Consider the following 12358-nt stretch of genomic DNA (forward strand, 5'->3'; position numbering starts at 1 on the left):
TTTGTCCTGGTTAATGCTGAGAACCTTAAGAAAGTTTTCTCCACAGTGAGACCCACCACATGTCTTTTAGATCCAATCCCTTTTTCACTCTTTAAAACACTTTATGGAGTTTTTGAAGCTGAGCTTTTATACATGATGAATTGCTCTCTTCAGTTGGGTGTCTTCCCTGCTTCCTTTAAAACGGTGGTGGTGAGGCCCCTTCTGAAGAAGAGCAATTTGGATTGTAATGATTTTAATAACTACAGACCTGTATCCAACTTACCATTTTTAAGTGAAATTTTAGAAAAACTTGTTTTTACTCAGATTAATGACTTTTTGAATGATAGACAGATCCTGGAGATATTCCAGTCTGGATTTAAGGTGAACCACAGCACAGAGACTGCTCTCTTAAAGGTTTTAAATGATCTTAGATGTAACTGGGACTCCCAAAAGCTCTCAGTCCTGGTGCTACTGGATCTAAGCGCAGCCTTTGATACAGTAGACCACGCTATTCTTTTAAACAGACTGAAACACATGGTGGGCCTCTCTGGTGCTGTACACAACTGGTTCACTTCCTATCTCTCAGACAGAACTTTTATGGTGAGTATGGATACATGCTCCTCTAAGATCCATAAAATGACATGTGGTGTGCCTCAAGGGTCGGTTCTAGGCCCTGTACTTTTTAATTTGTATATGCTCCCTCTCGGCGGTGTCATCAGGAGGCATGGAGTGAACTTTCACAGTTACGCTGATGACACTCAGCTGTACATCTCGGTGTCTCCTGATGACACCAGACCAATGGATGCCCTTTTTAACTGTATTTTAGATATAAGATCTTGGATGGCAGAAAACTTTTTACAGCTTAACCAGGACAAAACTGAAGTTTTAATCATCGGTCCCGAGGCTCAGAGAGAGAAACTCTTGTCTAAATTACAGGCATTTTCACTATGTCCTTCGCTACAAGTGAAAAACCTGGGTGTTGTTTTTGACTCTGAGCTTGGTTTTATCCCTCATATTAAACATGTAACCAAAATTGGATTTTATCATCTAAAAAATATAGCCAGAGTGCGCCCTATTCTCTCTCGGGCCAACATGGAGATGTTGATGCATGCTTTTATTACCAGTCGCATTGATTACTGTAATGCCCTGCTCTCTGGTCTTCCTAAAAAGAATATTTCAACTTTACAACTTTTACAAAACTCTGCAGGTCGTGTGCTGACGAAGACCAGAGGGCGGGCCCACATTACACCGGTTTTAGAATCGCTGCATTGGCTCCCCGTGTGTTTCAGGATCGATTTTAAAGTTCTTTTATTGGTTTTTAAATGTCTTAATGGTCTTGGGCCTTCTTATATCTCAGATCTGCTTTTACCATATGAACCCTCGCGGACCTTGAGGTCCTCTGGTACTGGCCTTTTGATTGTCCCTAAAGTCAGGACACATACTCACGGAGAGGCAGCTTTTCAGTGGTATGGTCCTCGTCTGTGGAACAGCCTGCCGGAGGAGCTCAGGGCCGCAGAGAACGTACATGTTTTTAAGAACAGGCTCAAGACCCACCTTTTTAATTTAGCTTTTACTTAACGTTTATTTATTTTATGCTTATTTATTCTATCCTGTTATTCTATTGTTAATTTAGGTTTTACCTAATATTTATTGATTTTATTCTTATTCATTTTTTAATCTTCTTACTCTATTTATATTTATATTTATATTGTATCCCGTTCTTATTTATTTTATCTTTTTACCCTGTATATATCCTATTGTGTCATATCTCCAGTGTTGCCTTGGAGGGCGCTCTCTGCACCGGGGCTGTGATCGACCGTGGCTGCTGGGGCTCTGGGGGTCCTCTCAGCCTGGCTGGGGGGCTTCTTTGCCTCCCTCCTGCTGTGTGCCTAGCCTGGAGGCTGCGGTCTGTGACCGGCTTCCGGTGCAGACGGCTCCCTGTGATAGTGTTTCCTCACTTGGCTCATGCGTACCCAGTCCAATTTTACAGTGTGCGTGTGTGTGTGTGTGTGTGTGTGTGTGTGTGGGGGGGGGGGGGGGGGGGGGGGTATATGTCTGTATTCACATCGCTTATGTTAATGAAAGTGTGGGGAGTGAGTTGGAGGGCTGGGTGGGGTGGGCTGCTTTTAACCATGTAAAGCACTTTGTGCTACATTTTTTTGTATGAAAAGTGCTTTATAAATAAAGATTGATTGATTGATTATAGTATCCCATCTTCTTGTAACAGCAGCCCGTGGTTTGAACTGAGTGCCACTAACAAGCCATATGTTCATCCTTGTCTTTTTTCCAGAGGTTACAGTGTCCATGTTTTTCAAAAAATAATTTCAAATTTCAATTTACCACAGAAGAGTTTTCCATATTGCCTCAGTCCATTTACACGAGCTTTGGCTCAGAGAAGATGGTGTTTCTGGATCATGCTCACATATGGCTTCTTCTTTGTGTGACAGAGCTTTAACCTGCATTTGTGGATGACACGTTGAATTGTGTTCAAAGACAGTAATATCTTAAAGTGTTTTGTATTGGGTAAACTGCTGAACCTCAGCCCATCTTTACTTCCGTGAAACTGTTGCCAGTTAACCTAATTACTTGAAGCTAATATCATTCATAAAACAGTAATATGTCTCAGTTAAAACATTTTATAGGAGTTCTGTTTTCTGTTATAAATTATAGGGTTTTCTGATTTAGAAATCATCACATTCTGTTTTATTAACATTTCATGCTGTACTACTCTTCCTTTTCATTTGGAGTTGTATGAAGTGAGTTTTTTTTTAAGCAACTGCCAGGTGGATATAAAGGAGAAAAAAATCGTATTTTCTTTAATAGTGGAGGTGATTTCCTTTCTTCTATCCATTTTCTGAACCTCTTATCCCACTTAGGATCACAGCTCATACTGGGCAAGATTAAAGGGTCACATTGGACAGATAGCCAGCACATAACAAGGCCAACGCAGAGAGACAGATAATAACTCTCACATCCACACCTGCGGTGCGTTTAGAATCACCAGTTAACCTATCTTTGACACCTCTGTCTAATGGAACATCAGAAAATCATTTTTTATCCAATATTGTCTGGGCTGCACTCCACCCCATTCTTTAGGTATTCTCGTCTGTTCTCGTTTCTGTTGTTTGACATTAATTAAAATCATCTGGCTTTTTGCTCTCATTCTCAAACGTTCAATTTAAACTTTATAGTGTTAGCAGACTGGAGTAGGGTGGCTGTGAAGCTACTGGATGCAAGATGACCATTTAGCCATGTCACCTCTCCCCAAAATACGCAACTTTGCCCAGTTTGAGATCAATTTAGCTCTTCACTACACATAAGGGCAAGTATAATGGCAAATGTTTAGGCAGTTCTGCTTGATTGAACTAGTGCATAAAAAAATTCTGCAAACTGCAGAGAAATGTTGTGAAAAGAAAACAGTTGGGGGAGCTGACAGTGTTCATGAAATTAGCATCTCCTCAGGTTTTTAACTGATCTGGCAGATGAGGCTTGAGCTAAGTGTATGTAGTGGAAATGCACTATGTGTACTGTATCTATGAGTGAAATAAGATAAACTCGAAGACTTCCAGTTTAACAATAACTCTTCCCCACATTAAAACAGTTTGAAAGCTGTAACTTCTATTTTTTCTCTTTATCACACACCATAACTTGGCCCCTGCCAGTCAACCAGACGAGTTAACTGTGCTGCCAATGCGGTCTTATGAACCCCAACAAACACAGTCAGAAATAGGACAAATTTTGTTTAAGTCAGTCCCATGAGGAGACGTTTCACTGAAATGTAAAACTGTGCCAGATTTGCAGATCTATCTCTTTCCTGCTCTCTGTCCCCATCTGCGTGAGCGCCTCGCTTTCTGTCTCTGTCTCACTCTCTTTGGCTTGAATGTGTGTGAGCAGAAGATTTGTCTGTGATCTCCTTAGAGTGAAGAGCTCAGTCAAGTTGGAAGAATTACATATTTATATATAATATATCCATGGTGGAAAGATGTTTTCTGCTTTCACCTTACCCCTAAACCTTTGAGCCTGATCCTTCTGTTCTTTGGTTAAGATCAATGTTTTTTGGCCCGAAATAAAGGGATTACCTGTCCAACCATCCCTAGGATTTTCAGCATGCTTGCACTGGATCAGGTCCTTCTTCAAATTCTTCCCAGTATCTCATGCTGTTTTGCATCCCAATTATGGTTTCATTTAAGATTCGGGTCATTTGTACACTGTAGGATTAGGTGTCACTTAAAAATGACTTTGCATTCCAGATCATACAAAATGCTCTACTTAAGACTGTCTGTGCAAAATTAATTTCTACAGGTTTTAAAATGGTATCGATTTCCTTTATAATAAGTTCGTTGCTAATTCTCTTTATGTCAGAATCATAAATCCTGTAATTATTTTCATTAGTGTTCCACCATTTCATTATGATTTATGAGGAAAAGGTCATTACAAAATAGAATGTTTTATTCTAAAGAGTTAGCATTAACATGGCTATTCTGCTTTTTTCTCTTTTTTAATGATGTACACAGAGACAGCTTTGCATAAATGTCCTAGAAAATTTCTCACTATAATATATGCCTATGGTACCATGAGCTGTAACACGAATCATGTATTCAGAAATTATATAAATGCAATCACACCTTGTAACATGAACAAAAAAAGTTACAATCCATTCTGACGGATTTCACACATCATCATACTTTTTTCTCCTGCTGCACATTATCATTTACTCTTTTGTATCTTTGTAAGTGACTGATTTCATGTTTTCTTCCCAGTACATCAAGAAACACCCCAAAATTTGAGGTAGTTTTGAAAAGTAAAGGTTTTGTGCTGAAGGTAAAATCTATTGCATTGTGAAACCCTTAGTGGATATGGATACTCTCCATTCTCTTTTAAACTAACCAAAATGAATTATTATTTTCTTTCATTGACAGCTATTAATATATAATGATTCATATGCTTGTTAATAATACATGCACTGGATGTCCATACAAACCTGACAGCATCTCACAGATGGTGAAGATTTTTAAGCTGCACATCAATTATATGAATCTCCTACTCTAACCTATCCCAAATTTGCTGTATTGGATTGAGATCTGGTGACTATGGAGGTCATTTGAGTGCAGTGTAGCGTTCAAGAAACCAGTTTGAGATGAGCTTTCTGACATGGTGTGTTATCCTGCTGGAAGCAGCCAAATAAAGAGATGGGCGTGGTCAGCAGCAATACTCAGGTAGGCTGCGCCCTTAAACAATGATAAATTGGTACAAAATGGCCCAAAATATGCCAAGTAATATGCCAAAGTATGCTCAAGAGTTGGGAGTTCGCCTTGTAATCGGAAGGTTGCCGGTTCGAGCCCCGGCTTAGACCGTCTCGGTTGTTGTGTACTTGGGCAAGACACTTCACCCGTTGCCTACTGGTGGTGGTCAGAGGGCCCGGTGGCGCCAGTGTCCGGCAGCCTCGCCTCTGTCAGTGCACCCCAGGTGGCTTTGGCTACAATGTAGCTGCCATCACCAGTATGTGAATGGGTGGATGACTGAATGTGTAAAGCTCCTTAGGGACTAGTAAAGCGCTATACAAATACAGACCATTTTACACCAGCACCCGCCTAAAGCAAAGGCAGGAGGCAGGATAGATCCATATTTATTGTTTACACCAAATCCCAACCCTACCATTGGAACCTTCTATTTTAAATTTTGATGAGGTTGATCAGCAGTTTTTGAAATACTCAACCCACCTGACACCAACAAACATGTCACCCCTCTTCCTCATTCTGATGCTTGCTTTGAACTTTAATTATGATCATGTCTACATGCCTAAATACACTGAGTTGCTGCCATGTGACTGGCTGATTAGATGATTGAGTTCAATGAGAAGTTGAACAAGTGTACCTACTAAAGTGGCCGATAAGTGTATGTATCTAATGAACCAAGGGGATTTGTGCTTTTGGGTCTTAGTAATTTTCTGTGAATAACAATAAAGCAAACAAATACACATTATAAAGCTTGTCTTTGCTTGTATATCTACTGACATGAGCACACAATCAACATCCTCAGACTACTATAAATGTGCCACAATGCTTTAATGTGATTCATAACATTTTCACTAGTGATGCTCTGAAAATATTGAGCTTGAAGCTGCTTGATATAAATATCTGGTAAACAAGATGAGACAAGTACATATAGTAAATACACAATGCATTTCCAACAATGATTAGGCAGAGTGAGAAACTTAAAGGCAGCTGAGGGCTACGGTGACCGCAAGTGCCTCTCTCCAACCCAGAGTCATTTTCTCACAACATTTTGTCCTTTGTTAGGCATCGCTTGTTCCATAAGAGTCAGTTTTTCCATTGTCCAGTCTCAGCAATGCAAGTGGTCCATACTCTATATGGTTCTAAGGTGGTTGTTTTCAATAAAGCTCTCATGTTAAACAATAATACAGGGGTTTGAAAACAAGGATTTCTTTTTCAGAACTTCTGGTCCTGTTCTCTCTTGTTTACATCGATGATCGTTCAAATTAATTTGCTAAAGCAACACAAAAACTTTCAAATGATTGTCTTTTCATAAAATACATATTACACAGATTGACCAACCATACACACTCAGCACAATCATACATACACTCTTCACAGAGGAGAAAGCACTATTTAAGATGCCTGCAATGCTTTATATTGAGCAACAACTCTGTCGGTAAGACAGAACTAAAGATCAAAAAAAAAAAAAAGAAGAAAAGGAGCAAAATACAAATAAACCAACAACAACAAAAATCAAAGTTTCGTCCTCAGGGTCCTGTTGTTATTGGAAGGAGAGCTGTGTGTCAAACAAAAGAGGAGAAGCCTGCGGTAGGTGCCTGAGCGGCACAGCCGAGGCTGCTGGGGGGCCGGTACAGGGTGCTGTGCTGGCTAGGGGGGTCGGAGGACAGCAGGGAGGGGGTGGGAGTCCGGCTTCCCTTAGGCCTGAAGAGGGTGCCCTGGCCTTGGCACTGGGGCTGTGGTGACTGGGCACTCTGGGGGAGGAGAGGGGGAAGAGGGGGCAAGGGGGGTACGGGTGGTGGGTGTTGTCGTGACTCTTGCTCCACCAGGGGCTCGGGCTGGGAGTAGCCGTACGCCGGTGGACGAGTGACGCCCTTCTGCTGCCGCCGCCAGGAGTTGTAGTAGGTGGGGTCGCTGATGTAGTGGTTAACAAAGGAGTGGGTCTTCTGCCGACTCTGATCCATTTCGTATTCGCTGTCGCTGCCCTGTCAGTCAACAGTTCAAAGTCACTTTGGCAAAAAATGAGGACGGTAAGCAGAACACATGCTACGACGCTTACTACAGAGTATAATGACAGCTACATTTTCATGGTCTCAAATCAAGGCTAATTCTATTTCCAGTATTGTACAGCTGGTTGACAAACAACACAGTAGCTACTGAGTCACGGCACAGCAGGGCATATCTATTGACAATGGGAAATCTATGAATCCATGTGCATTTCTATGGGCCAGATAATCACTTCTATTGAGAATCTTTGAGATGTAGAAGCTCACCGATAGCTGTATGGAGTACAAATACGATACATGTAAACAAGTGTGTCCTAGAATTAGAGAAAGATAATGTTTACAGAATTAATCTCCTTTTCTTGTAACACCAAACCAAAAGCTTGTCTGAGTGAATCCTCTTGTTATTCTGCTACATGTACTTGTTTAAAAAAAAATAGTAAAAGCCTCCCACAGAAAGCATTACACATTTGGCACATTTGTGTGCCTGATGAGCACTTGCTCGTCTACTGCTCTATTGAGACACTGTAGCTCAACAGATGTTGAAGCACCATTTATTTGCACAAGTGTCAGGTAAACAGTGGGAGGCTACGCAGAGGAAAAGAATAACACCAGCCTGCGTCTCCTGGGAGATCTGTTTTTTCTCAAACTGGGATGAACAATGTTTTGCCTGTGCAGGTACCAGACAAATTGGCCAGGGAGACACGGCGCGAGTGTGGGAAGACAAATGTTCAGAATCTACTACAATTGGCTTCTCTGCCATTTGTAGGTACCATCCCTCATCACTTCAAGCCTCCCATCTCCTCACTGGGCCAAACTATTCTATGCACACACTCATCATATTGCGAGCTGAGACGTGGACGCCAAGATTAACAATTTCTATTTGACAAAAATTAATTAGTTGTGAAGATATTTCAGCACACGCGAGGCACGGGAACCGGCTGTGTATTCCCCTGCCATGAAAGAAATCAGTATTAAAAGATCCAGAAATGTCAGCCATCACTGCACGACGCTAACAGAGGGTATTTAATTTTGAGGTGATCCACTTGAGGCAGATATTGCTGCAGAATGTCATTAATTTATCGTCACAAATGCTGCTTCATAATTAGACAGCTGTCTTGCTTCTGCATCTAGCAAAGCGGTGACTGTGACAAGCTGAATTGAGTTTATCAAGAGGATAGTTGCCAAATGTAACAAAAGAACAGAAAGTTGGACCAGAGAAGTTTTTTTTTTTTTTTACTTTAAAAAGGTTACAGCTTTGCCCTGAGGATTTTCTCCGTGAGAAATTTAAACAGTTGAATTTGACTTTTTAATTTAAGTTCATTGCTTATTCCAGACACAGGGTTGGGCATAGACTGTAAGCCTGGGTCAGTGCTTACCTGCGAGTCAGATATCTCCGAGGGTTTTTCAGTCAGACTGCTGCTTTCTGCTGGGATCAGGTCATTATACTTAGTGCTGACATCCTCATCTGAGTAGTGCAGACTTCCAGGACTTGGTCTCGGAGGAGAGCTGAATTAAAAAAAAGAAATAAAATACATTAAGAAAAGTAGAGAGTTAAGAAGGAGAGTTATAAAAGCAAGAAGATGATAAAGAGCTAATGTTATATAAGAAAAAAGAAGTTTCTTTTGATCATAATTGCATTCTCCGAACTGATTTTCTTAAGCTCTCACTTTTTTTTTTTCGTTCGGGAGTAAAAAGCTGTGTCAATCCTGTGACTGACACCACAGAGACAACTAAAGAAAGCCACCAAAACAGTTCTAAAAATGAAGCTTCAGAAGCCACAGGGTGTTCAGTGGGAACAACATGAATAGATCCAGCACAGACTTATTGATTATGAAAAAAAAATAACCCACCCACAGCATGGGTTATTTGTGCATTCCTGGAAGCCACTACATTAGGCAGGACAGAGATTAGAATTGATCTTATACTTTTGCTATTCTTTTCTAATCTTTCAAAGTGTTTGTGGAAGTTTGGCAGTGGACTTGTGCCAACCTCATGAACAGAATATATGCAAAAAAAAAGAAGAAAAAAGATCATGAAGATCATGAAAGCACTCTGTGGTGATTAGAGCTGAATTAATACACAGAGCGACTCAATCAGAGTTTTAGACTTCCTGCAGAAAAGCTGGGTAACTAAGCGTGGACATGAGCTTTGTGAGCATTAGGAAGTTCTCATACAGTATGAATGCAAGTCAAGTAAAAAAAGAACTCCTTAACTTCTTTCAGCTCCAGTCATTAAGTCCATGAAGTGAAGCAGAGAGAAACATCTGTGCAGACAATTATTTTTCTCCTTCTGCTGTAATGACTACTGCTGCGTTCAAGGTCTGCTGAGATTGAATTGGATGGTCTGAAAGCCAAAACTGGACCACTACCCTCGCATCACTGCGCTACATCAGTGGGCTCAGTATGCATCTCAGACTAATACATTAAAAGAAGGGTTTGCTCAGTTGGTTTCAGAAAAAGAGACTAACGAATTGCATAAACTAGACACTGCATGAAAGTAAATGTTTAAATGATCTGAAATGGAAAATGTATGTGGGGGCAGAATAGACAAGCATAAAATGCTATGATGTCAAGTGTAATATTAAGGCATAAAGAAGACAACCTTGACAACCTCTCCAAAAAAAAAAAAAGTTAATATGTACACACAGGCGCTAAATCACCGGGAATGCCAAGAACAGGCTTAGAAGACACAACATGACAACGGCCATGAAAAGGTTGACACAACAAAGGGATATCTCCTCTGGGTTAAAGGGGATGACATGAGGGGGTGGACTGTGAAAAAAAAAAAAACTACATTAAGACAAGGTTGAACCAGACATAAAAAGGATGCAGCCATGTGAGTGTAGGGGAGGAGGGGCAATAGATTCTGAGCTTTGAATTATTTAGGAGCACTGTATTTATCCCCCTTGCCTTATCTGTCTAATTCATCCTTCTTTCCTTCACCCTTTCAAATATCCCACAGGGAGCTCTTCTGCTCTTCCTCCCTTAGTCTACAGATCATTAACAAACAGTACGGTACCAGTTTGGAGCTCTTCAAAGAGTGGGAGCTACTCAAGGCTCTTTGATCCCCTTGGCCTCCTTGGTCAAGGAGAAAATAACAGATTCCTCTGCCCTTTAGTGCACCCCTAACACATTCCACCACAATGTGCACACTAATGTGCAAAAACACAACATCTATTTTAGTGCTGTGACAAGAAGCAGACGCTGAAGCACCATCCCCCAAACACAACCAACTGACCATTCCTCCAGCCCTGACCTATGTCTACACACATGCTTATCATGCTGCTGCGTTTGGGAAATTCCATTTATCTCATGTTTGCATAATCATTACTAAAGACACAGCCTACCAAAGTCCTGCTGACATTATTCTGCGTCGTGATAGCCTGCGTAGCACTGCGTCTAAGAGAACCTCTGCACTCATGCCCAAAAATAAATAGTCGGTTCTGTCTCATAAGTCCACTTTATGTTATTTCCTGCTGTCTTTTGGATTACCAGGAATAACAATTACATTTTTTGTTTGAACTCTGCATTTGGGTCTGCAGCCCGCGATCCATGACAGTCCTTGCCTAAAGCTTTGATGAACAGACAAAGAGGTTTTGAATGTTAATTAGCCAGTATTGTGCTGCCCCCCAATATGTATTTTTGCGCCACTCAAACACTGAATATCAATGAGAGGAGATGAAGGAGGCTCAAATCACCAGCTGGTGCCCTCAAGGTTCAGTTGTTTTCACTCGCAACTGTTGAACTGTTGTTAAGGGAAGAGGGGAACACACAACAACAAATACTAATTCTTGTATATATTGTAAGTAATACAAAAAACACTTGAAAAGGAAACGTGACAAAACTGACAGAGCAATATATCTGAGAAATGGCATATCTGCTTGCAAGCTTTAAAAGCAGTGGCCAGCTGAATACCATCGGTCATAATGCACACAGGAGGTATTTACGGTGATGCTGACTGACCGGGTATAGATGCCGTTTTTACGGCAAAACGAGTTCTTCACAGAGAGGCGTCGGTTGTTCAGCTCCAGGGCCGGGAAGCGTCCCTCATCGAGCCGCACCATCTCTCCGTGCGTCAGAGGCAGCGACGTGCAGTTGGAGTGGTTGCCTGGACGGGGGTATGAGGATGACACTGTGTGGGTTGTGGAATGGAATAAATGAATCAAATCTAAAATACATTTCAATCCCTTGGATTATTTTATCACTGTATTTGGAAAACACAATTTTTGACACACAAAAAAAAGACTTGCACAGTCATTTTGTTAATGGTTTCTCCTTAATTTATATTTGCAAAACCTTGCTAAAGGTCAAAATGCTGTTTAAGTACAGGACAAGCTGAGGTAAATACCACTTAGTCAGCCCCAATGTTTAATACTGATTCCAGATAAAACAGCCTCCAGTTGGCAGTACAGGTTCACAGCTAGGAAAGCTGGGAAATATTTGGGAGTGACTAAGAGGTCATCTTTTTGTCCTCACACACACATACAGTCCTTGTCTGAGCTGGCCAACCCTGATAACCTTGGCACCATGCTGAACACTGGCTAAGCTAAAAAGTCAGTAGTAAGAGGCATTAGGAAGGCTTGCCCTGACTTTCACTTCTCCCCCAAACATTGCTCCCATCTGTCTAATGCGACTATTGCGTGTCAGTCATAATGTATTAATAATAATACCAACAATACGGCTATTTACAATGATTAACTTCCTGTACCGTACCCTTGCGTTTAAAGAAAATAATTGACTTGTTGATACAGTGATACAGGAGCAACCTTTGCTGTTGTTAAATAATTACTCTCAGTCTATCTAATGACCTGAGCATTAAATCACTGCCAAGCCATTTATTCCAGTATTGATCCTTGCTGCAGTAAAATACGAACAATAATATTTATTCATCTGCCAATTTCAGCTGTTCACTGATAACATTAACCCTCATCTTTCCCCTGTCAGCCAAACAACGGAGGGAAATCAAGGCCATTTGTCTAACTGTGTGAGCCTTTTTGCTCCCATTTAACAAGATAGACTTTGGATGCTGCAGTCATTAAAATGCAGCGCTCAGCAGACCTGTCTAAGAAGAAGACAAATTCCACTCGATTGCCTGGGTTGCAAACAGAGAGAGAGAGCCTGAGATATTAGCAGAGTTCAA

At 41.1% G+C, this 12358-nt stretch overlaps 1 protein-coding gene across 5 annotated transcripts in view; it reads right to left on the reverse strand.

Annotated features, from left to right (window-relative positions):
- Positions 1-6445: 6445 nt before the first annotated feature.
- Positions 6446-12358, reverse strand: part of LOC146519965 (protein sidekick-2-like) — an 84839-nt gene continuing 78926 nt past the window's right edge. For 2 of the 5 annotated variants that reach the window (XM_085158313.1, XM_085158314.1), the window contains exons 43-45: positions 11182-11350; positions 8596-8725; positions 6446-7198 (exon numbers count right to left, since the gene is read on the reverse strand). In XM_085158313.1, the coding sequence (XP_085014439.1) occupies positions 6779-7198; positions 8596-8725; positions 11182-11350 (719 nt within the window). In that variant the 3' untranslated portion in view covers positions 6446-6778. Of the gene's footprint in view, positions 7199-7486; positions 7534-8595; positions 8726-11181; positions 11351-12358 lie in introns of all 5 variants that reach the window. The other 3 variants (XM_085158318.1, XM_085158319.1, XM_085158320.1) reach the window with 2 other exon arrangements.

This window comes from Neolamprologus multifasciatus, chromosome 4 (assembly GCF_963576455.1).
Source record: "Neolamprologus multifasciatus chromosome 4, fNeoMul1.2, whole genome shotgun sequence".
Lineage (NCBI taxonomy): Eukaryota > Metazoa > Chordata > Actinopteri > Cichliformes > Cichlidae > Neolamprologus > Neolamprologus multifasciatus.